General features: G+C 37.3%; 1 protein-coding gene across 1 annotated transcript in view; it reads right to left on the bottom strand.

Annotated features, from left to right (window-relative positions):
• RFTN2 (raftlin family member 2) overlaps positions 1–19,953 on the bottom strand; it is a 64,365-nt gene extending 44,412 nt beyond the window's left edge. Inside the window, exons 1-3 of the mRNA XM_068544721.1 lie at positions 19,299–19,953; positions 5,297–5,480; positions 3,641–3,755 (exon numbers count right to left, since the gene is read on the bottom strand). Of these exons, the coding sequence (XP_068400822.1) occupies positions 3,641–3,755; positions 5,297–5,480; positions 19,299–19,437 (438 nt within the window). The 5' untranslated portion in view covers positions 19,438–19,953. The remainder of the gene's footprint in view (positions 1–3,640; positions 3,756–5,296; positions 5,481–19,298) is intronic.
• Between the last annotated feature and the right edge of the window lie 5,279 nt (positions 19,954–25,232).

Below are 25,232 nucleotides of genomic sequence, written 5' to 3'. Positions count from 1 at the left end.
AGCCAAAATAAATAAATAAACAAACAAACAAATAAGTAAATTAACTACTTAATTTAAAAATTATATTTTCTCCAAGAGGTTACTATTTGGGAAGAACTAATAATTCCATAGCACGATTTTTGCAGCCCTGTTAACAATGGTTTCTCTAGTTGAAGCAAAATTTAAAACTATCCCAAGAAATCCTCAAAAATAACATTACCGACCTCTCCCTATTCCCCAGGGAGGGGGGCAGAGTTCTTGAGGCGCTAGGCTACTGTGTTCCCTCTTTGCCTGGCAAAGAAATAAAGCCATTCTTTCTTTCTCCTCCATAAAAAAAAAAAAAAAAAAAAATTACCAAATACATCTTAATAATAAAGAAGAGACATTAATTTAAAAGCAGAAAACATACAGCCTTGTTTGCTTGTGTGTAAAGAAAACTGTTAAAAGACTAATTCTTGACAAATGCGTACATATAATGCGTAAGCCCAAATCAGAAGTTTCTGATTTGCTTATATCTTGGTACTATTATCTCCTTTCTGGGCCAAATACACATGATTAGATTCAGTCCTATCAGTTAAAGACTAGGGTTCAGAAGCACATGAAATAATGCCAGTGAAATAATTTGAGACCCTAAGAGTGGTTATTTTCATGCTCAACACTTTTCTCTTTCTCTGCTTTTGCATCATTTCTTTGTTCTTTTTGTGTCCACGTCTTTCTCCTGTGTTAAGCTGACGATTCTTCTGAGGGCAGGTACTATCTTACTCACTTTTGTGTTGCAATGTTTTGTACCTATAGGTGCTCTATAAGTACTCGTTAAATAAGTTAAAATGAAGAAATAGCAACATCTTTTATACGGCCACTGTTTTAAAGGTTTTAAATGTTTTAAATTCACCTGGGAGGCGAAGAAAGAGTTATGATGGAGGTTGCAAGTGCAAACGTCTATAGTCAGAAATAAAATGGAATGAAAAAGGCCAGGAAGAAGCGGGGTGAAACCAGACAGCAATGGAGGCTGCTGTAACTTAGCTGAGACGGACAGAGGGTGTGGGTGTATGGAGCTAGGACAAACACTGCTGGCACAATATCGTTTACTCCTATAAATTAACACATTAAGACTGTGACAGTGCAAGAAGCCTTAAAAATAACCATAAATTGTCCTTTATATCAGGTTTCCCGGGAGAGGACAAGGAGGTGGTGAGGAGGCAGGTAGAAACCGGTAAATTTAATGTCAGTGCTTTCTCTAGGTCTTATTCGTTGATTTGGGTGAAAAATTGAAGAAGACTTTCTCTATTACTAAAAAGTTTTAGTAAAGGAAAAACTGGAAAAGCTGGTATCATATAGTGTATTACTGTCTTTTCCGTTTTTTAAGTTGCAAGATTGATGTTTTTCATGTGATTTTTATTTTAAAATCCTGGGGAAAACACTTGTAAATCTAAATTTAAAAAAAGAGCAAACATTGACATAATGTTAAAATGACTTAAAATCTAGCTGTTTAACAATCAACTCTTTATATAAGGCAGCCGTTCAAAAATAATATTTGGCACTCATCTATTGCTCTTGCTCATACACGGGGCAATGTTCAAATATTTCACGTGCTATTTTTCCTGAAGCTTTTCTCTTCATAAAATAACCCCATTACTTTAATTGCTGAAATAATAGTACTTTCCTGTTTAAACAGACCTTTGTGTCCAGGAAGTCAAATACAAAACAAATGCTCTCATGATGATCTATTAAGACTAAATTAGCAGTTAGATTTTTGTTTCTGGAGTGGATTTATTCCCAGAAAAAAAATTTTTTTTTCCCAGAATAGTAGTAGTAAATAGTATGTGTACCTTGTTTATAAAAATCTAGTGTCAAAGACTTTTCCTGAAAAACCTTATTGAATGGTGACTTTATATCTAAATGGGAAGTATCATTGGCAGCTCTAACTGGCTAAACACAAACCACAGATAATCTTACACACACGGTCATTTAAAGCTTGGGAAAAACAGAAACAGCGAACAAATTTCACAGTTTCTTATTTGACAGGAAATGCCTTAGGTTTTTGGCAGTATTCATTTAAATAAAAGCTAAGCCTTACACATATGTCAATGCAACTAAAATTTAAAAAAAACACCCAAACTTTCACCATCAAATCCTGTCAACTTAGAATACTTATGAATGTACAACTCTTTTTTTTTGGTTTTAATCAATATACATATAGTGTTCAATTTTTCATTTAAGGTTCAATTAAGTTATATTGAATAGACGTTTTTCTCTCAACAGTTAAGATAGTTGTCATGTTCAATGCCCATAAAATAGTCTATCATATTGATGGACCATTGCTTCCTTCTCAGTTTTCCACTTGTTGAGAATTTGGCCCCTATTCACTGTTGATTAAAATATCTTTGTATAAACATGATTTTTCCCTTTTCAATTAATTTCTTGGAATAGATTCCTAAAGAGGAAATTACTGGGTCACAAAATAAAACAAGATTTATGACTTTTATTGCCAAACTGGTATTCAGAAACACTGTACTAATTTATTACAATGTCAATTGCATTGTATGTGAATGTATATGAATGTTTTCTTAAAGTTCTTTCCAACATTGAATTTAATATTTTCAATTTAATTTCTCAGTTAATACTGGTAAGTTATTACTTCTCAGTTTTTATTTACATTAAAAATTATTAGTTAGGTTGAACCCTTTGCCAAAATGTCTCTTTATTATTTGTGTTTCCTTTCTGTCCATGGATTCTGTCTGTCCATTCAAGACTGAATATAGGGCTTCCCTGGTGGTGCAGTGGTTGAGAATCTGCCTGCCAATGCAGGGGACACGGGTTCGAGCCCTGGTCTGGGAAGATCCCACATGCCGCGGAGCAACTAGGCCCGTGAGCCACAACTACTGAGCCTGCGCGTCTGCAGCCTGTGCTCCACAACAAGAGAGGCCGCGATAGTGAGAGGCCCGCGCACCGCGATGAAGAGTGGCCCCCGCTTGCCGCAACTAGAGAAAGCCCTTGCACAGAAACGAAGACTCAACACAGCCAAAAATAAACTAAAAAAAAAAAAAAAAAAAAAAAAAGACTGAATATACTTTCATGCGTTTGTATTCATTTCATATATATTCAGAAAATGAAGCTTCCATAAGACACATTTGCTGCAGATGTCCCCCCGATTCTTTTTTTTCCTAGTATATAAATCTTTATATATTCAAACTCAAATTACTCAATCTATTCATAATTAAATATGTCCACTCTTTCATTTTCTTTCAGATTTTTTGCACTTGAAAAAATTACCTCTTTATCTCATGTGAAATGTGTGGAGTCTATTTACTACAGAACAATTGCTCATCTTCCCAGCAGCACTTATGAAGTAATGGTTGTTCCCCCATTTTATTTCATCAGGTTTGTTATGAAACTTCTTATATATGTAGAAATCTATTTCTGGCATTTCCATTCTGTTTCACTGGCCTGTATTTCTGTTTTTAACTCTACAATTTGGTACCTGTGCTTCAATTTGTTTTAAATTCTGGTAGACTAAGTCACCTATCATTTTCCTGTTCTTTTTAAAGTAGGAAAGGAAATTGATGAAGAAGAAATATGAAATATTTCTCAATATTTCTCAATATCCATGAAAGAAGAAATATTTCTCAATATCCCATGAAAAAATGTATACTTTTAGTACCTTTTCTATCAGTTCTTTTGCTACGTCATTTGTTTGTGTCTCAAAAGTTAGAGGACATTCCTCAATCACAAGCCTTGGGCGTCTTTGTCCACTGGGTGCTGTCGAATGCTTCGTGCTGTAACAGAGAATATGTTTATGGTTGGAAGCCAATTGCTGATTTTCAGCTAATATGCTCATGTGAAAATGAGTGAGAAACTCACAAATAAGTTCAAGGCAATCCTTTTTCTTTGTTATTTCGACCCTAATGGCTGTCTTCTTATGTAAAAATATTGGAAAAACACAATAACTTCTATTAATTTAGATTTCCTTAATTAAAACCTCTATTAATTTAATTTCTAATTTAACATGAAAGCAAAGCTCCACGTCTGTTGTTTTGATAAGTTATGAGAAATGATTTTAGATCACTGTTATACCTCATTATTGTACAAAAGCACAAGTAACAATCCTATTTAAGTGCAGATAAATATTGTCCTGTCTTTTTCCTTTTTCTTCTTTTCTGATCTTCACCCCTTGATTATTAGCCCTGGCAGGGCACTGCTAAATCTATTTGAAGTAATGCAAAAAGAGAAAAATAATTTATCCATGGTTTGTAAGATTTGTAATTAGGACATAAGTGTTGCTATGGTGTGGTAAATGGCATATTTACTTAGTAATGCTTGAACTAGTAAATATCTGATGAGGTGCCCTGTCATGGTGAAAGCTGCTTGTGTACATGCCCTCTCAGACATGTGTAGGCGGGCAGTTAGTTACTCAGTAGCAGACAGTGTCCCTAAAAAGCACATCTGGGATTTTTTAAAGCCTCTTCTTTTTTTCCCAATTTTCCTGTTTTCTCTCTTTTCCCTTCTCAGCTTAGCCCTTTCATAGTTAAAATCGCTCTAAAGAGAAAACACAGTTTTTACCCTGGTCTTTGAGATGATTTTGATACAGTTGAAGAGTTGTGTAAAAAAAATTTAGTGTGCTAATCAAAGACATTGGTCTGGTTATTTTCATTCTTCATTGGAAGGAGTAACAGTATTTTGAATATTATGAAACATACAAGCTTGGTTGGCAAAAACGTTTGTAGTATTGTTTGGAAAAACAGCTATTAAAAAAGAACCTAAAATGGATGGCTTTCTGGCTTTCCCATCCTATTTTTTGGAAAAAGCTGATAAGAGATCTATCCAGTTTGTGAGAACTTGGCATGTAGGCCTTTTGGCTGTAAAAGTTTTGGAAGTTAAAGATAGTTTCTGTTGCCATTATTAATAAAACAATACAGGACAGTTCAAAAAAATGCTCAGTGAAAGTGGACTTGTTCAGTCAGCTCTTTTAGCCCAGTGATAGGATGTAGCTAATTGATACCCCCTCATCTGCTGAAGTTGCTATACCAGCTTTCAGGTGCTTCTTGAGTCTATTTTCCTTTCCCTTTTTTCATTGACATCCTTACCTAGGACCTGTTTGTCTGCAAGGGGCTAAATCTATGAGAAGTTTTAAGGAAGGAGATTTAAGTTTCCTTCTCCTAATCAAGGTTCAACTGCTGGAAAATGTGCCTTAAGCCAAAACCCCTAATTATCCTTTATTCTCCATCACTTTGTTCAAACTTGCTTTCCTTTTAGCCAAAGAAAACTGTCTCTCTCAACAGCTTCTTAGTATGACAGTTTTCTGGAGCGTCAGGCTTACCTTAATTTCAAGCGCGATAGCACCACCCTGTATAGGTAACTTGCAGGCAGGTGGTTTTGCTGCCCAACAGGTTGTATAACAGGATGAATAGCCCCAACAATATATCCTTTAAGATAGTAGTCTTCCACTTTTGTTACTATATCCAGAATTGAATTTATCTTGATTACTTCTGGGTTTGGCGAAGCTGAAATATCAAATGCAAAGAGAGATTTGCACATTCATAAAGTTGAATTACATATTATTTCTATCTACGTATGATAATACTAATGAATAGGAAACATATCCATATGATTTAATCTCAAATAAAGTTATACTAACAGGTATTATATATTTTCTAATTTAATTTCAGAAAAAGCAAAAGGAATCTTAGCAGCTGGCAGATATATAGTATTACCAATATGTCTTAAAGTAGAAATACAATGCCCTATATATATTTTTCAAATAAGGCAGTTTTATTTTATTTATTTATTTATTTATTTATTTATTTATTTAAAGGCACATTTTAATTTTTTTATTATTTTAAAAATATTTTATTTATTTTTGGCTCTGTTGGGTCTTCATTGCTGCACGATGGGCTTTCTCTAGTTGTGGTTAGCAGGGGCTACTCTTCGTTGCAGTGCACAGGTTTCTCATTGCAGTGGCTTCTCTTGTTGTGGAGCACGGGCTCTAGGTGTGTGGGCTTCAGTAGTTGCAGCATGTGGGCTCAGTAGTTGCGGCATGCAGGCTCTAGGGCACGCGGGCTCAGTAGTTGTGGCTCGCGGGCTTAGTTGCTCCGCAGCATGTGGGATCTTCCCGGACCAGGGATTGAACCCATGTCCCCTGCATTGGCAGGCGGATTCTTAACCACTGCGCCACCAAGGAAGTCCCTGTCAAGTGCTTTCTTATTTCTAATTACATTTCAAAAACATCGTGTTTTAAGTTTCTCTGGGAAACTAAAAATATGGTTTCTTATGGCACTTATATAAATACTTGAGTAAAGAAATTGAAAAAGTAAAGGCAACCAGAAGTTCTTCTTAATAAGTAAAAATTCTAAATACACAGGAAATTTAAACACAAAATTGATATGCAGTTGAAACATTCCTTTGAAGCAGGGCAAATCTGTAGAAACTATAGAATAGTACAATCTGTGTAGTTTTTAGTAAAAGGAAAAGGGTGTGTTATATGGGAAAATGAATGTTCTAGCAGTATTAATTTTAAAAACAACTTCATTTTCTGTGACAATATTTCTCATTTTCTGGAAAACAACCAAGACTTAATAACTAGAAATGGAGCTGCAGTTTGGCTATCTCTTGAATAACAAAACATATGAAATGAACTCCAGGTAGGGGCAGTGCTGGCTGTTGGCCTTCTGTCAGTGTGGTCAGTGCTGTCCAGCAAATAGCTGCTGTTAATTGCCCAAACACAGGAAGTAGGTTAAGAAGCAGACAAGGAAGAAGGGTCAGAGGAAATCCCTACCTCCTCTTACATTAATATCCACGTGATGGAACAGAAATCCACCACTTGGATTCACGTGGGTTCATGCCAACTTCTCAAGTGAAAATAAAGCACTCAAAGAAAAGTTATATAAACCAGCATGAATCCATTTACTCAAATTTTCATCCTCTTTTGGATTTAAACTAACCTACAATATATTTTCATCATTATGAATAGGAATAAAAACAAAGAGACTGATCCTGGGTTTGGAAGAAACAGCTGGATTTCATTGCAAAATGACCCAGTTCTGCACGGTTGTGTGGCAATCACTCCGTGATTCATTTGGTCTTACTTTTTTAGTATTTTAACTATCAACCCTGATTTCCAAACAAAGGAACTAAAAAACTATAAACTAGAATAAACTGTTAAGACTAAGGAATGAAACATAGCCTAAACTTATTTTTAGAACTATATACTAATCCTACAAAAATTTAAAGAAAATTTCCATCTTTTAATGAATCTCATTGCTTATTGTAGAAAATGGAAATGCTTAGCATGATACAAAAGAACCTTCATAGTCTGGCCTCTGTCTACTTATTCAGCTTTCACTCTTGTCATCCTTTTTCTTGTACATCTCGCTTTGGCAGGACTGAACCACGGGAGTTCCTGAGCCTGGCACACTGTTTCATGTTGCCAGAACTTCGTTTCCTTTCCTGCTCCCCAAGTTGAGTTAATCATTCCTTCCTCTGTGCTGTGCATTCTACTAGTTCCCTTATCAATCTGTATTATAGATACTTGTTTATGTGTTTGTCTCTGCTGTTAGACTGAGAACTCCTTAAGGGCATAAAACCAGAATCACTTACCATAAGTAGAAAATTACATAAGAATAAATACAACAAAGCGAAAATACTTATCAAATTCTAGCTGGATACTGTTATCTGCCAAGGACTGAGCCACAGCCCCGCTCTCTCTTTGTTGAAAGGGAGAATTAGCCATTAGAGAGGTGTTAAAGACATAGTAACTCCAAACTGATTGGAAGGCTTAAAAAGAACTGAAAAGGGCACAGCTTTCTGACTATGAGATTCAATGTTATTAGTTCTGTGTTTGTGTGTACAACTTAAAAGCATCTCAGGTCTAGTGCTAAGTCTTTTGGTAGAGGCTTGGAACCCCTACTGGGATAGAAGTAGCAAGGACACAGTGATGGCAGCAAGGGGTACAGATGACATCAGAGGGAATAAAATGAATTATAAAACTAGATAAAAGAACTGTAAAAACTTTACAGCCTGAGGTCTCTTAAAGGACTTTCTACACTTCATTGGTCCGATTGATAGTGATAATGAAATCATTCCCTCCGTTCTGTTCTATTGTTTCTTTGTTGTAAAACAAAGGTAGAATTTTGTAACACGTTAAATAGAATCACAAGAAGATAGTTATAACAGAAGGACATTGGTGCTTAAAGAGGTTCCTGTTCAGGCAGAGAATGTGTTTCTAAGGAACACCTTGTTCTCTGGTGATGTCAGAGAAATTTTGTGTCAGTGGAACAAATCCAGCTTTTCTAGTCTAATCTACATCCTCTTGCACTCTCAATAAAGTAAGGTTATTGTCTTGAGTTCAATGCAAAAGAAATGTTAATGCCTGAAACACACAAAGACACACACACACAGAAGTTTTGAGAGGAATTACAAACTGAGAAATCCAGGAAAGTTACAAAGGGAGAAAAAAAAATTGTACATCAGTACTAATAAGCACATCTTACACATAAGTTTTTGTAAAGATCATGTCATTTTGGGCTCAGTGCTTTACATTAGTTATTCAACTGTCTCAAATGAGCATGTTCTTCTATTGGAGGTCTGTGTCTTTCGATAAATAGCACTCGGCATAGACATGGCAATTACGGTAAGTGCTTGAAAAATACTTGTTAAAGGACCAAATGAATGAAAAATTGGTTGTAACATTAACATATTCAGTGAACAGAGCTCCAGGGTGCTCATGGAGCAGTAGTTTAGAAAATAGACTCTAGGGGGAATTCCCTGGTGGTCCAGTGGTTAGGACTCCTTGCTTTCACTGCTGAGGGCCGGGGTTCAATCCCCGGTCGGGGAGCTAAGATCCTACAAGCCAAAAAAAAAAAAAAGACCTTCGGACCAGAATGCCTGGATGCAAATCCCAGTTCTGCCACTTACTAGCCTGGCAAGGTACTTTGCACCCACATGCCTCAGTTTCCTCATCTTCAAGGTAAGAGTAATAGTAGAGTCTACTCTATAGGGTCGTTAGGATTAAATAAATTTATATGTGCTCCTAGAAAGTATCTGGCATGTAGCATGTGCTATACAACTATTGGTTGCTTTGTTAAAGTCCTCCCCTGTGGAATGAGAGGCAGCACACTATTCTAAGAGCATTAGGATCTGGAAGCAAATCACCTGGGCTCAACTCATGCCATTTACTAGATCTGGAACAAGTTAATTCGCCTTTCTGAGACAGGGACAAACAATGGTATTAACTTCATAGAGATGCTTTGATAGTAATTGTAAAGCATGAGCCCAGGACCTGGTACAAAGTAAACACTCAAATATCAGTGATGTGCCTGTCTGTTGGTGGCCCAGCTTAGAAAGACAGTTTCGAATGAAGTTGCCCTCAGAGATGTCATTTTTGGTTTAAAAAAATCTCCAGGAAGATCATTGTAGAGATCTGGATTTATTCCAAAAGCCCAGCCTGGCTCCCCATCTGTAGAATTCTGTATCAGAGGCCCCTAACTCATGCTCTAGATCTCAGGTCCCTAACTCACCCTATAGATTAGGTGTCCCCCTCCCCCGCCCCCACCAACTCACTCCAAATAACAGTCCCTAACTCACGCTGATCTGCTCCATTGAGCCCCAGACTCAAATGTCCAAAGGTATCAGCCTGATAAAACAAGGAAAGGGGCTGTGCTGAAGGAGGGACCTGGGGAAGACTTAATACCTCATCCAAGAGTGCAGCAGCCCTGGTCCAGTGCTGCCATGTGGTCATGTGGGCCCAGTGTTGCTGGATCTTCTATTTTTTTAAGAAAACCCCCAAATCCAGATTCTATGTAATATCTCCCAACTTTAAAAAGTGACAGTTAATTCAAATATCTTAACACTATACACACCAAGCGAGACCTGTCTAAAGGCTGAATATGGCGCATGTCTTGTTGGTTTGCAGCTTCTCCTCTGGGTCGCCCCAGGGATTCTGCAGACCCCAGAGCCTGCCCAGGTCCAGGCCAGGCCACCCAGACCATCTTAGACAGTGTTCAGCATCCTAGGACACAGAAAGTGATCCAAATCTTCCTCATTAGTGGGGACAGGAGGATGATGGTGATAGGAGGGCTGGGGTTCATTCTGTTGACAAATTGTCCTTCTTATCCTACATTGTGATTTATTTTAAACATGCCAGTGTCATTCAAGAAAGGTAAACCTAGGAACAAGGAAAGGTGAAATAAATCTGGGAATTTTGTTGAGAACTTCCCTTCAGGTAATCCCCTCGATTCTTAATAATGTTTTAAACTGTGCTGAAAAGAGACTGGCAGCCTGATTCAGCTTAGAGAGGTGAGGAAGGGGCAAGCTGTGCACGCAGAGTGAGGCATTTTCATCAGCGCTCACCAGAGTGAATAATTATGTCTCCACGATAGGCTTGGTGTTTGAAGCCAAGCCTTTGATTTGATGTCCTTACACTGGGGCAGTAATATCAGAGACTCTATTACTTTTTAAACACAGGAAATTAGGGGGGAGGTGTGGTTGTTTTGGCTAGAACTGAACAGCACAGGCAGTTAGCAGCAGCTGCAAGCCATCTTGCTCTTCTTAGCTCCCCAGCCGCTGAGAGTTCCTTGGGAGAAGGAACAAATGGTGTTGTTGACAGCGTTAATGGGTGGGGTTGGTTGCCGTTCAATCAATGCTACACGATTTGTATAAGCTTTATTACACCTTACAAGGCTATTGTGAAGAACTGGTGAAGGAAAGTATTTTGCAGCTGCTTTGAAAACTATATACATGCAGAGTGGACTTTTCTGATTAAAACTGAAACGTGCTGAAGGTTAAGCAAGTCTATCATTTATCCTCATAGTTTCCAAAATAAAATATCAGTAGAGTTTTTTATGGTCCTTTGCTTAAAAGCTTCATAGACAAATATCAAATTTTAAAAATAGAGGGCTTCCCTGGTGGCGCAGTGGTTGAGAATCCGCCTGCCAATGCAGGGGACGCGGGTTCAAGCCCTGGTTCGGGAAGATCCCACATGCCACGGAGCGGCTAGGTCCGTGCGCCACAGCTGCTGAGCCTGCACTCTAGAGCCTGCAAGCCACAACTACTGAGTCTGCAAGCCACGGCTGCTGAAGCCCGCACTCCTAGAGCCCGTGCTCTACAAGAGAGGCCACCGCAATGAGAAGCCCGCGCACCACAGCGGGGAGTAGCCCCTGCTCCCCGCAACTGGAGAGGGCCTGCGCGCAGCAACGAAGACCGAACACAGCCAAAAATAAATAAACAAATAAATTTATAAAAAAAAAAAAATAGAAAAAAGTCACATTCTAGTAAAAAGCTAAGAACTTACTCAATGCCAAAAGGTTTGCTCTGATGATGTAACTCTATGAAAACAGTCCAAGACATGTATATGTTCTTTCCACCAATTTACTTCTGAAGATTGGTATGTATTTTTGAAATAATTATGAAACATTGTTTCCTCAGATAAAAGCACGATGTACAAACACTGGCAAGCAATTTTACCATATTTTCAAAAGGGAACAGACTGTCAAACTCCATATTATATCTAGCAATTATAGTAAAAAATAATAAGTAACATATACCAAGTACACATTTTGCGCCAGGCACTATGCAAAGTGCTTTACATGCCTAACCTTAATTAGCCCTTACAAAAACTCCACAAGGCAGATATTATCATTATTCTCAGATGAGGAAACTCAGGAAGAGAGAGATTTGATAACTTGCCCAAATTGTTAGTGAACGGTAAGGCTGTAATTGAACCAGACAGAATGACTCCAGAGCCAGTACATCCGAGCACCGACAGGAAAGTAAAGCTTCATTGATTTGCATCACTGTTAATTCAGAATTTGTGAAAATTCAGACATGAGCTGAGCTAAAGCTTTTGACTACTATAAATTGTTAATCAATCTAATGTACAGATATTAAAAGGAGTATCTGGTTTACTCTACTTATCAAAATGTTTTAAGTTACTTAGAAAGATAAACTACTATATAAATAACGTCCAAATTACATAACATTTTATGTTTTCAATAAAGGTGCCATCTTTGTAGTCACTCATTAATATATTTAATTGAAGTAATACAACTGTGGTTTTGAAATGCACTCAAACTCCAAGGGACGACAGAGCTCATTATTACAGGCAGATATGCGAAAGATCGCATTATGACCATTAAAGCTCCTGCAGCCTTGTGTTTCACCGCTGCCTCCTGCATGTGCTGCACTCTGCCTGTTCGGTTTTACTTGTAGTTCCCAGACAAACCATGAGATTTTCTCTCATTTCTGAGTCTGTACAGCTTGTCTTTCAGCCTTGTTTGCCTTACCCACACTTCCTTACTCAGCCTTTTTTTTTTAACCTTTAAAAACATCTTGTGTGGGGGTAGAAATGTAACATACAAACGGGGTGCACAAAACATACTTAAAACTGCCAGCATTTGGTAACCACCATCCATTCAAAAAGCAGAAAATGGCGGGCACGCCAGAAGCCTCCCTTCCTGCCCGTTTCAATCACAATCCCCCTCTCCTGCTCTGTGCTACCTTGACTTTTTTTTTTTTTTTACCTTGACTTTTGTGGTCCTCACTCCTTGCTCTTTTTAGTTTACTATGCAAGAATGCAAGCAAACACTATAGTTCAGTTTTGCCAATTTTGGGAGCTTTATATAAATGGAATCATACAGTATTTTGTGTCTATTTTCTTTCACTGAACATTAAGGTCGTGAGATTAATCTTGGGCAGCTTGTGTAGTTGTAGTTTGTTCGTTTTCATTGCAGTACAGTAGAGGACAGCAAAGTACTGCCTACGGCCTGTTTTGTTGCATATGGTATGTTGGCACTACACTGGCCGAGGTGAGTAGTTGTGACAGAGACCACACGGCTCACAAAGCCTAAAATATTTACTACCTGGCCCCTTTCAGGATAAGTTGGCTCACTTCTGGGGTATACTGTTGCATTGTATGAGTTTACCACAATTTATTTTTCCAGTCTCTTGTTCGTGGATTTCTGAGTTGTTCACACTTTTGGGGTTATTACAAATAGCACTTCTATCAACATTCTTGTATGTGCTGCATGGTGCATGCGTGTGCACGCTTCCACTGGGTATATGTATCTTCACTAACTAGGTAATGACAAAGCATTTTTTGTTTTTTCAAAATGGTTGTACCAATTTACCAACACCTGGTATGAGCAGTCTTTTGACATTTTAGCCATTTTGGATGATTTGTAGTGGTTTCTCACTGTGGTTTTAACATGAATTTTTCCTGATTACTAATGAGGTTGAGCACGGTTTCATATGTCTATTGACCATTTAGATTTCCTGTTTCATCAGCCACCTGTCCAAGTTCCTTGTCCATTTTTCTATTGGGTTGTCTTTTCCTTTTTTGATTTTCAGTTGTATTTTGTATATTCTGGATATAAATCTTTGTCTAAGCCTCACTCATTCTTTAGATCAGATGAGGTGGCACTTCTTTTAAGGAGTCTTTCTGGATCCCACCAATCAGGTGGAGGTGCTCTTCTTTCTGCTTCTATAACTCTCAGACTTCTAGCAAAGCTTGTATCACAGCATAGAATGTATGCACTGTAAATAGATGATTATTCATCAGGGCTCCTCAGCAGGATGCTCACTAGGATGCAGGTTCACAGAAGTCAAGGACTAGACTTTATTCCTCACTCTGAGCTCAGTAGGTGCTCAGTAAGTGTTAGTTCAAAGAATAAATAGATGAATTGGGAGACTGGGATTGACATATATATGCTACTGACACTATGTATAAGACAGATAACTAATGAGAACCTACTGTATAGCACAGGGAACTCTACTCAATGCTCTGTGCTGACCTAAATGGGAAGGAAATCCAAAAAAAGAGGGGATATATGTATACGTGTAGCTGATTCACTTTGCTGTACAGTAGAAAATAACACAACATTGTAAAGCAACTATACTCCAATAAAAATTTTAAAAAAAGAATAAATGTCCACCCAGATATAAGAAAAAACCCCAATATAACGTAGATTGCCAGTAGAAATGTATTTTCTCCCAACATCAATATTTATTTAAGTGGGTCAACTGTTTGCTATTTTCAGAGATTCCCTACTCCCCCAGGTCAGAATGGGATCTTTCTTTCCCCCAACAGTCTGAAATTGTGAAGTTTTATTATTTGCCACAGCTACTGAGCCTGTGCTCTAGAGCCCGAGAGCCACAACTACTGAGCCCATGTGCCACAACTACTGAAGTCTGCTCGTCTAGAGCCCATGCTCTAGAGAAGCCACTGCAGTGAGAAGCCCGCGCACCACAACGAAGAGTAGCCCCCGCTCCCCGCAACTAGAGAAAGCCCGCATGCAGCAACGAAGACCCAACACAGCCAAAAATAAATAAATAAAATAAATAAATAAATAAAAAATAAAGGAAAGTCCTTATGCAGTTTTTTTACCTGGTAGGAATTTGGGCTAGGCACCATGACAGAGATTATGTTGATGCTTGAGTAAATTTAGTCATCTTTATTATAAATTTCTTTTTACATAGCACTTTACATTTGAAAATCTTTTGACTGCTTGAGGAAATACTCAAGAACTTGTTAGATTCAGACAGACATAGAAAATTTAGCTGGACTGACCTTCTTTCCTTCCTTCCCTCGTTTCTGATACTTTATTCATCTCTTGTTGATTTTTAAATGCATTCTCTTCAGTCAGTGCTGCATCTTCATTATTCTTGAAAGTTCTCTAGTATTTAAGATTACTGACCATTTCTTGCTTTTTGAAACCCTCCCTTTCCTTGTGTTCTCTGGTGCTATACAGTCGCAATTATCCTCATTCTATTTCATTTTTGTTGAGTTGTCCTAAGTATGGCTAAATATGCCTGATGATTCAGCCCAAGACACTTATGCTCTGCCCATATTCTCCTCTTTAAGACTTTATCTACTTCAATTCCTCCTGGAAGTCATCATCTCTGCCGTGCACCTGTAACTCTCTCTGCCAGGATGTTCCACAGCCACCTCACATGCAACGTGCCTGGAATGGAATTGCTGTTTCACCAACTGACTCCCTGTGGGACGCCCCCCATACTGTAAGAGGCATCATTATTTCCACAGTTACTCAGGCTCAGAACAGGGAAGTCATCTTGGATTCCTCATTCTTTCTGTCCCTTCATATCCAGCCAGCCACAGGCTAAGTCCCTCCTTGGTAATGTCTCTTACTTGTGCCCCCTACATCCTGTCCTTACTGCAGGTCCTCATCGTCATTAGCTTTGACCACTACAAGCAGTCTTCCAACTTTTCTCCTCACTTGCATCTCTCCCCACTGCAATCTCACATTAATCTTCTAAAAATACTTCTCTGTATCTATCAGTTACTTGTTCAAAAGCCTTTACAGCTATTTATTCCCCATAGAATCAAGGAATCACTCCTTGATTCCTTGATTCCACTCCAAGTCAGAACATTCTATACTCCATTTGTTTCCAACCTCATTTTCTGCTTTTCTCCTTTAAACACCCCCTTAGCTCACTTCTTTCTTTTTTAAATTAATTAATTAATTAATTGATTTTTGGCTGAGTTGGATCTTTGTTGCTGCACGCGGGCTTTCTCTAGTTGCGGCGAGCGGGGGCTACTTTTCGTTGTGGTGCGTGGGCTTCTCATTGCAGTGGCTTCTCTTGTTGCAGAGCACGGGCTCTAGGCGGGCTTCAGTAGTTGTGGCACACGGGCTCAGTAGTTGTGGCTCGCGGGCTCTAGAGCGCAGCGCAGGCTCAGTAGTTGTGGCACACGGGCTTGGCTGCTCCACAGCATGTGGGATCTTCCCGGACCAGGGATTGAACCTGTGTCCCCTGCATTCGCAGGCGGATCCTTAACCACTGCACTACCAGGGACGCCCCCTCACTTCTCCTTTCAATAGCCCTTGAAAGTACCTCAAACTCTTAATCTTTTTCTGATTATATAAACCCTATTTTTTTCTTCAGGTTCAGTTAAAGTCCTAATTTGAATTCCAACTTATCCTATTCAAAATTGATTTTTCCTTTTCCTGATACCTCCTGTATCTAGTATCGCAATTTTTCATTCATTACTTGAACACAACTTATTGGCCACTGGTCATGTGCCCAACACTGTGCAAAACACAGCAGTGCAAAGGTGGATGTGGCATAGTTCTTGACCTTGAGGAGCTCATGAGCTTGTCCAGTTTGACCAATTAGAATATAAAATATTGGAGGGCAGAAACTATGTATTATTCCTTTTTGTGTTTTCACTACTTATCAGCATCTTCTACAGAATCCATACATCAATGTATTTATTACTGTAACAGTGATGGTAAAAGACAATGAGAGTTTCTTGTTCTCATAATAAGAAAGCAAGCTAGGGGCCAGGAAAATTTTACTCAATGTGTTTTACATGATTCTATTAGAAAGTCAAATAAGGAAGTTACCATCTGTCCTTCCGTTGGGTTTTTAATACTGTAGAAATTTCTTTTTAATCATAAAGCTATACATGCTCTAAAAATCCTTAAGGCCATGGTTATTCAGATTGTTTTCTGGGATTGCACAAGAAGGTAAACCAACCCTTCTGGATCATTTGCAGAGCTAATTTAACTTTTCACCAAGAAACTCTATAATGTACTCATATATATACTGACATACTCTCATACATACACATGTATAGATTACTATACAATAATCCAGAAAATTTATCACAAAAATTGTGCTGAAATCTCACTAGTGCGGTTAGTAGATCTGGCATAAAGCCAGGAGGGATAATAGTTAACTTTTATTAAATGCTTACTAAATGCCAGGTACCTTTTCAAGGAGATTATTTGTATAATCTTCTTTAATCCTTAAAATAACTCTATTATGCAAGCACCATCAGAACCCCCATTTTATAGATGAGGAAACTGAGATACAGCAAAGTTTATAAACTTGCCAAGTTAGTGAGTGAAAGAGCCTAGATTCAGAACCCAGGAACTTGACTCCAGAGCCTTATGCGCTTAATGATTAGGCTATTATTTCTCCCATAGAGATATATAAGTAATGGCTCAAAGTACCCACCCCCAAAAAGAAAAAAGTGTGGGAAAGGCACACACACACACACACACACACACGCACACAGAGAATGGAACTAAATGGAAAATCAATAAATTGTTCAAGATAACTGGAGCCACCATAACACAGGGCACTGGAAATATCAAAGGGTCTCCTCTTGCCCCACTGGGACTTGACTCTCTGTCCCATGTCCTCTGTTTGGAAAAACAGAGGAAAACAAGGTAAGAGACAGGCTCTTCATGAGCACACACAGCTGTCACTAGACCAGTTTGTTTCCTGAAAGGTTGCTCACTGCACGTGGCCTCTGAGAGGCAAGAGATGCCACTATTTAGTAGTCCTCACAGCAGCCCCAGGTCAGAATGGCCAGGACTAAACGAAGAAGGCTGGCATGTTTTAACCCCCATGTGACTCACTTCTCTATACACTGGAGGAATAGGTGGGCGTCAGAGACAACAGAGGAGAGGAAGGTGGTTTGTGGAGCTGGGCTGATACAGAGTCTTGGCTTCTGAGGCAGAGGCAAAGGCAAAGGCAAAGACAAAAACAAAACAAAACAAAAAACATGTGGAAGAATTGTAGAGAAAAGGGACACCAGGAGACTGGGCCCCTGGACCAAATAGGAACCAGGTGCAACTTTAAAATACGTGCCTGCTTACTGAGTTAACATTTGTAAACTATGCCCATACTTAACACTTTATAGTGTAATACTCTATTACCTCCTCCAAACACCTAGAGTGGAAGGTAGAAATTTTACTCCTTTCACAGAGAGAAGGGCTTCTGAATAATAAAACCAAAATGACTTCTGAAGAAAGTTGTAGATCCTTCTGATTCAAGGATGGCTGCATTTATACAAATTTGTTTGAGATTGCTAACATTGTTGGGAGGAAATAAATCAAAAAAAAAATTCAAGCTACTTTAAAACCTATGGGGGTTGTGCAGCAAATCTTAAAGCACAGATCAAAATGGCTCTGGCCTAAACTTTATGAATAGACAAGGTTTTGAGGTTAAGGAAAATATGTGTTTGCATCCTGTGGATTTACAAAAACTTGTCCTAAAAGATAATTGACAAGGACAATCAATGGAGAAAACATAGGACCACATCACAAATATTTTCTCAAATGATGGTTTTTGAAAAAGTATAGAAAAAATTCATTTGAGTAGTTACTTCTCTGATTATCGCCATTATCTTAATCTACTTTTAACTTTAATAATTAAAAAGAAAATTAAGAATATTGACATTTTCCCCTTTGGTAGCCTTAGCCTTAGGTAAAAATGGAAATGTAAATATGTTAAAAGTATATGTACAGACTTTGTGCATGTCTCTGGAAGGGAGTTTGCTTGCTGGCTAGCTCAGATTTTGACAAAGAAAAATGGGCTGCTCTTGCTTCTTGCACAAAGATGCACTGTTCACAGAGCAAACCAAAAAATGGAGAATTTGTGTTTAAGTTGAAAAGAAATTAATATCCAACATGATAATCTACTTAGCATAAATTTTCTATTAACTGATAAAACGTGCGGCTTATTAGAATTAAAAGCATAACTTTGTAATAAGAACTTAAAATACTGATATGTGGAAATTCTAACAGCAAGCAGGACACTCAATTTCATTTTTAATACCCTGTAATTAAAGATATATTTCTGCTTTTTAAAAACTCAGTTTTATCAATGCGATTGTACAGTAAAGTTTCCAAAAGAAGTGAGGTAAAGTATTTGTGAAGTTGAGCTGCCTCTGTCCCTTGCACAGGGCTGCCATCTGGGCTTGTTTATTTGTGTTTCCAACTTTCTGGAACAGGGAGTTTCTCTGTTAGGGACAGGGCAAGCAAAGGAAGTATCTTACAGAAGACTATCTTTTTTTGTGTATTTTCAAACTTCAAGTTTAGTTTGGTCAAAAATATCAAATGACTAGCACAATCACAACATTAACACAGTTGGAAACCTCAGAATTGTCTTAGCAAATACTCTTCCACATGATGCAAGTAATATTTCCTACATGCTACCTTTTTGTGCCTTTCAGATCTTTTTCAAAACACAAACTGTCATTAAGGCTAGAGCTATTTGGCTGGAAAGCGAACATTTTTCACGTGTCCTTCTACAAATAAGCATTTGATTTAAAAATGAAAGGATTATTTCCAAGCAGTTTTTCTAATTTTATAAAGTACATATGAGCCAAATTTACAAAAACCAAACAGAACAAAAATCTTTCAGAGTGTAATTAAGAAACAAAGCATTATTGTTAGATTGATTGTACAATCTGATTATGAGGAACAGTTTAAAAATCCACAAACCAACACTTAAAAAAACTAGTAGTCCCTTATCTCTGAAATCTTTCATTTAACAAATAAAATAGAAGCAAAAAGTACCTTGTAAAGTAAAATCCAGCAATACATATTCGTAAGCAAATTCTGTCTTTGTTTCCACTTGCGGTCTCTTCAGGGTAGAAAATATTTTTCCAGGGCTGCTATCATCAGGGTCTTCTAGCTTTCTAAGTCCGCACCCCATGGCAAAATCTGTAAGGAATTAAATTGCAGGATAGGGGAGGGAGACCAGCAAATTCTGTTGTTTAAGCTGCAAAAAGAAAGTTACAGACTTAACTGCTTTGATTTTTTCAGCTAAACCATAGATACTCAAAAAGAAAACATTTGAGTCCAAAGAAAGGAGCTGAAGACTTTTTCTATCCATTTTTCTGTAAAGTCGTTGAACCCATGATGATTAAGCTACAGCTCCGGGAGGCTGGGCTTGATCTTAGGAGAAACATGCAAGCTGCTACAACTTAGCGGAGAATTTCCATGCCACGTCAATTTACAGCCAGCCCCCTACCAGAGTTCTGTCGCTCAGGGCACCAACAGTGCTTTGTCTATCCCAGTTAGCTGGATGATAAAGGAGGTGTCCAAAAACGGAAATAAAAAGGCAAAAGTGCAAATCAGATGGAATTATCTACTAGTAGAGGCTATATTCAGACATAGTGGTATGCAATTCTTTTTCTATTTTCTCTTTTCCCTTTTTCCTGTGCCCACTGCCCCCCCTTCCTCCCTGCTATTACCAAGAAAGCAAGAGGAGAGAGAGGGAGAGACAGAGAGAGACAGAGAGAGAGAGAGAAAATGGGAAAAAAAAAAAAAAAAAAGGATTCTCAATATGGTTGGAAACAAAAATCATTTCCAGAAAGGAAGTCAGGAAACTGTTTCTGGAGTCTAAAAGGAGAAAAGTTAAAGTTAAAAAAACAACAGCCCACTTTTAGTCTTTAGATAGCACTTTTGAGGATTTCTTTCCAAATGAAGGTTTTTTTTTTGGCTGGAAAAATCATGTACTAGTTAAACTGCTGCATATAAAATGTTTATATTTAAATATCATAATAAAAAGACTTTATTTAATTGCAAAGAAGAGACAGTAATGTGGATAATTAGTTTCCCTAACATTTATAAAGTTTAAATAACTCTACTATTAGAAGGCTATGATAATAACTAGTAACACTTCCACAGGTCCCAGAGTATCATTAATTAAAAACAACAACAATAACAACAACAAAACTGACAACTTGATTCATTCAGTCTTATAAATTGCTATTTACCTGAAGTCAAGAACAATTTATAATGGAACAATTGTAATTAGTGTTTATTGTATTTTACCATTTACGCGTCATGTGGTGTGGTGTACCCATCAAAACTGTGAGCCCTGGAATCATACCGCCTGGGTTCAAATACTACTTCTAATGCCCACTAGAGACGTGATCTTGGGCAACTTACTGGACCTCTTCAAGTTTCAATTTCCGCCCCTATAAAATGGAGTTAATAATAATACTTACCTCATAGGCTTGTTATGAAGGTTGAATGAGATAATCTTATCTCATATCTTAACATTATGCCTGGCGAATAGCATAAAATAAATTTGTTAATGTGCTTACATTATAAAACAGTGTTGAGAATAGTAGTAGAAAGGAAGTGATTCTGCCACCTTTCCCATTATTTACAAAATAAACCTCACATTTCAGATTTTATAGAACACAAGCCTGAAAAGATTTTTCAATTACATTGAAGAGTGCACATGAAAACTGTCAAAAGGGTATGGATTAGTTAGTTTGTAGATCACTATGACCTCTTGTCTCTTCCTTCCACCTCCTTGTCTTTAAACAATTTACTTTTCAGAAGTGTTTTTTAACAGAGGAAAATTCCATAGTCCTTCATTCTCAAGGGTGAGCATGGTTGGTGGTAGCAATTTCTGGGTAAATTTGGCTAAAAAGACAGCAGACTCTGACCAGTGTGACTCATTTGACTATTCCCAGTGCTTCCATGCCTGTCATTTTTCATGTCCTCTTTTGCTGTGAGCTCCTGGATGGCAGAAATAGAATATTTGAAGTTCACTAGTTCCTACTGCAGTGCCTGGAAGATTATTTATGAAATACTCATTATATTTATTAAGCGCCTGCTATATTCCAGGCACTAAATTAGATGCTGGTTGGGTACACAAGTTGACTAAACATGGCCTCTGCCCTAAAGAAACTTAAGGCTTAATGGGGAAGAAGACAGACTTATAAACAGATAATTTCAACTTGATTTGGTAGCTGCTAAGATAGAAGTATGCATAGGATGCTATAGAAACCCTAGAAGGGGTCTCTAACTCAGCTTGGAGGATGATATCTGACCTGTCTTGAAGGATGAATATGCATAAGATAGATAAAGAAAGGTGGAGAGCATGTACCAGGAAAAGGGAAAGGCACGAGCAATGTTATGGAATCATGAAACAGTATGGCATGAACCTGAAGGAACATGAAGCAGTTGAGAATTACTAGAACATAAAATTTGAAAGAAGACTAAGCTATAAGGGAGGCAAGAGCCAGTTGTAATGGGTTTTATATGCTGCATAAACGGAATATTGACTTTATTTTGTAGGCAGCAAAGGAGAATCAAATAATCCAATGGAAAAATCAAACGAGGAGCTTGAAATAGGCAAGTGACATAAGTTTGTGTTTCTGATGGGTTACTATGGCTGCTTTGAGGAAGATGGTCTTAATAGGAGCAAGAATGGGGGGAGACTAGTCATTCAGGAGAGTATTGCAGTAGTCCAGTTGAGTTGATGACTGAACAAATGAATGAATAGGATGTATCATTATGTCCTTAAAGAATTTCTTTTATCTCTAGTGAAAGGAACTGCACTTCCTTTAGTTCACAACTAAGCCATCACTTAATCATTTTTCTCTCCAAAAGTCCAACAAAATAAAATTTTATTTGACCCTTAATGATGTTTCAAAACACATTTCCATGTCCATATGGCACACATTCCTTCTATTTTAACAATTATATGGGATTTCATTGTATTAATATTATGTTTAATAAGCAGCATTTTGGCTATTTTCAAAGTTTCATGGTGAATAATTTTATAAAGATTACTTTTCTCCCCACATTGGATTATTTCCTAAACACTTAGATTTTACTTCATAAATGGTCAAAGGAAAGAGTTTACATACAAGGAAATCAGTTAGAAAGTAATAAGCAGAGAAAATGTATTCTAATGAGTAAATAATTCATTTACATTACTTACATAAATATGTGGTTGGCCATAAACTGTTTAAGATTTTAACCTTAGTTGTTTTTTTTTTTTTTCTTTTGTCCATGCTCTGCAGCAGGTGGGATCTTAGTTCCTTGACCAGGGATCGAACACGTGCCCCCTGCATTGGAAGCATGGAGTCTTAACCACTGGACCTCCAGGAAAGTCCCAGATTTTTTTTTCCTTTAAAACTGTATTTTGGGCAGTAAGCTTTTGTTGGTTATCACATGTATTTGCTCCATACCTCTTTAATGCGTGTACATTTTTAGACAAATACTTTTAGTCAAAAAATTTGCTGCATCTCCAGAAATATGTACATTTCTTCAATAACATATTTCTCCATTGAAACAAATGTCTGTTTTCTGTTTTTTTTTATTTTGTTTTTTAAATAAATAAGCTTGATATTTTAGAATAATATTAGGTTCACAGCAAAATTGAGTGGAAAGTACAGAAAGTTCCCACATACCCCCTTATCCCCACTCATGCACAAACTTCCACTAACATCCAGCACCATTGTGGTGCATTTGTTACAATCAATGAACCTTCACTGACACATCATTATCACCCAGAGTCCATAGTTTACGTTAGGGTTCATTCCTGGTGTTGTACCGTCTATGGTTTTTGACAAACATATATTGACATACATCCATCATTATAGAATCATACAGAATAGTTTTCACTGTCTTAAAAAATCTGTGCTCCACCTATTCATCCCACCCTTACTTCTTGCTTAACTCTGATGTATCTGGCAATTGTAGTACACACGGTAAGATGTGGACCTAAGTCTGTTCTCCGCACCCCTGCACCCTGATATCCAGCTGTCACAACTACATTTGTTTTCATAGAAAATCTTTTATTAATCGTGTATCCCCAGGCTTGTCGTATATTGAGTACTTACAGTGATTAGGATACATTTTTGGAATAAATGTTTTCTAACATTGGTCATTATTTCAGTATTGATTTACATTTGCTGCCAATTGTAGATTTCAGGGACAGCTTTCAGTTCTGTATTGTAAAGGGGGTTTCCCCAAGTGCAGACTCTTACGTGGCTGGATATGATGGAGATATAGTACCAGTTCTTGTCTATGTTCTAGTATGAGCTCACTTAGTCCTTGAATGAATGAATGAACCTTATGAAAACATTCTCCATAACTGGTAGCACATTATTCTCATTAACTACTCAAGTTTCGAACACTTGAGTTTACCAAAGTCTTAGAGCTTTTAAGAGATAATATGTATCATTCAACCCACTCCCTACAGAAAAAAGTTTTTGCATAATTTTTAAATCCAGTCTATTTTATGTGGCCCTGATCCAAAAAAATAAATTAAACAGTGTTATGGAGCGCCTACTATATAGTAAGGCACTACATGGACACAAAGATGAAAAAGCCAGTTTATGCTCTCCAGAATTAACAAGCTAGCAAACCAACATTGAGTTTTAACTATTTAAAGTACTATTAGTTTCATAATGTAGTCAAACTTCCTGAGTAATGACTTATTGAAAGCACTACTTATTGAAAAGGCCATTCTTTCTTTAATAATTAGAAATCCTACACTCATCACATACGTAATAGTTATATAGACTAAGAATTATATTTTGACTTCATTTTGTTCTATAGTTGGGCTTCTCAGCATTACATATTAAAATTTTTTTACGGCTTTATAATCTTTCAATGTCCAGCAGTTGACGATATTATTATTCTTTAAAACATGTTGACTATTCTTAACTATTTATTCTTCTAGATCAGAAGTTTTGAAACTATGTATGACAGAGCCCTCTGATTCCAAAGAGGTGCCACCTTTGGTGAAGAGAACAGGCTTTGATCACGAAGAGAGGCCGAGCAGGCAGGGCTCTGGGTCCCCCCGCTACTCTTTCTTCAAACAGAATATCTTAAGATTTTATCAGTTTCATATACCAGTAACAGACAATTAAGGAAATCATAATTTTCAGAAAAGGACACCATTTACATTATTGATAAACTATGCTGTTTCTAGGAATAAATCTACCAAAATATAAGCCAGACTCGTACTTAGAAAATTATAAAACTATAACAGCATTAAAGGAGTCTTAAGTGTATGGAGCGATATGCATAGTCATTTTTAGGAACACTTAATACTGTAAGTATATCTCCCTCTCAGCTCTTAACACCTGTTACTGAGCTATAGATTTAATACAATGGTGACCTTAACCCCAACAGGCTTTTTTTTTTGCATGGAATTTGTCAAGTTGATTTTAATATTTATGTGGAAGATAAAAGGGCCAAGAAGGTCGAAGATACTTCTGAAGAAGAATGAGGAGAGATTAGTTCTCTATATATTAAGACTTATTATAAAGCCATAGTAATTAAAGCTATTTTTAGCAAGGCATAGACAAATTAACCAATGCAACAGCATAAAGAGCCTAGAAACGGGAACATACATATGCAGAAATTTAACATACGATGGAGGTGGCATGGCAGATGGTGGGGAAATGGTGCTGGGACAATTGGCTATCTATATGGAGAAGAAATTGGATCCGCATCTCATATCATATATAAAAATTTTAATTCTACATAAACAACTTGAACATCAAAAGCAAAACTGTTATACTTTTATATGAAAATATGAATATTTATTGACATCAGAGCACTAAGAGTATTTTTAAGGCAAAAAGATAATCATAAAATAGTACTAAATGATTAATTGTAAGGTGACAATCATAAGATATATGTTGATAAATTCTACTATATTAAAATTAAGAACTTCTATTCATTAAG

The sequence above is a fragment of the Eschrichtius robustus genome, chromosome 5 (genome assembly GCF_028021215.1).
Source record: "Eschrichtius robustus isolate mEscRob2 chromosome 5, mEscRob2.pri, whole genome shotgun sequence".
In the NCBI taxonomy this organism is placed as follows: domain Eukaryota; kingdom Metazoa; phylum Chordata; class Mammalia; order Artiodactyla; family Eschrichtiidae; genus Eschrichtius; species Eschrichtius robustus.
The sequence above is the reverse complement of the archived record's forward strand: the minus strand, read 5'-3'. Positions and strand labels throughout refer to the sequence as shown.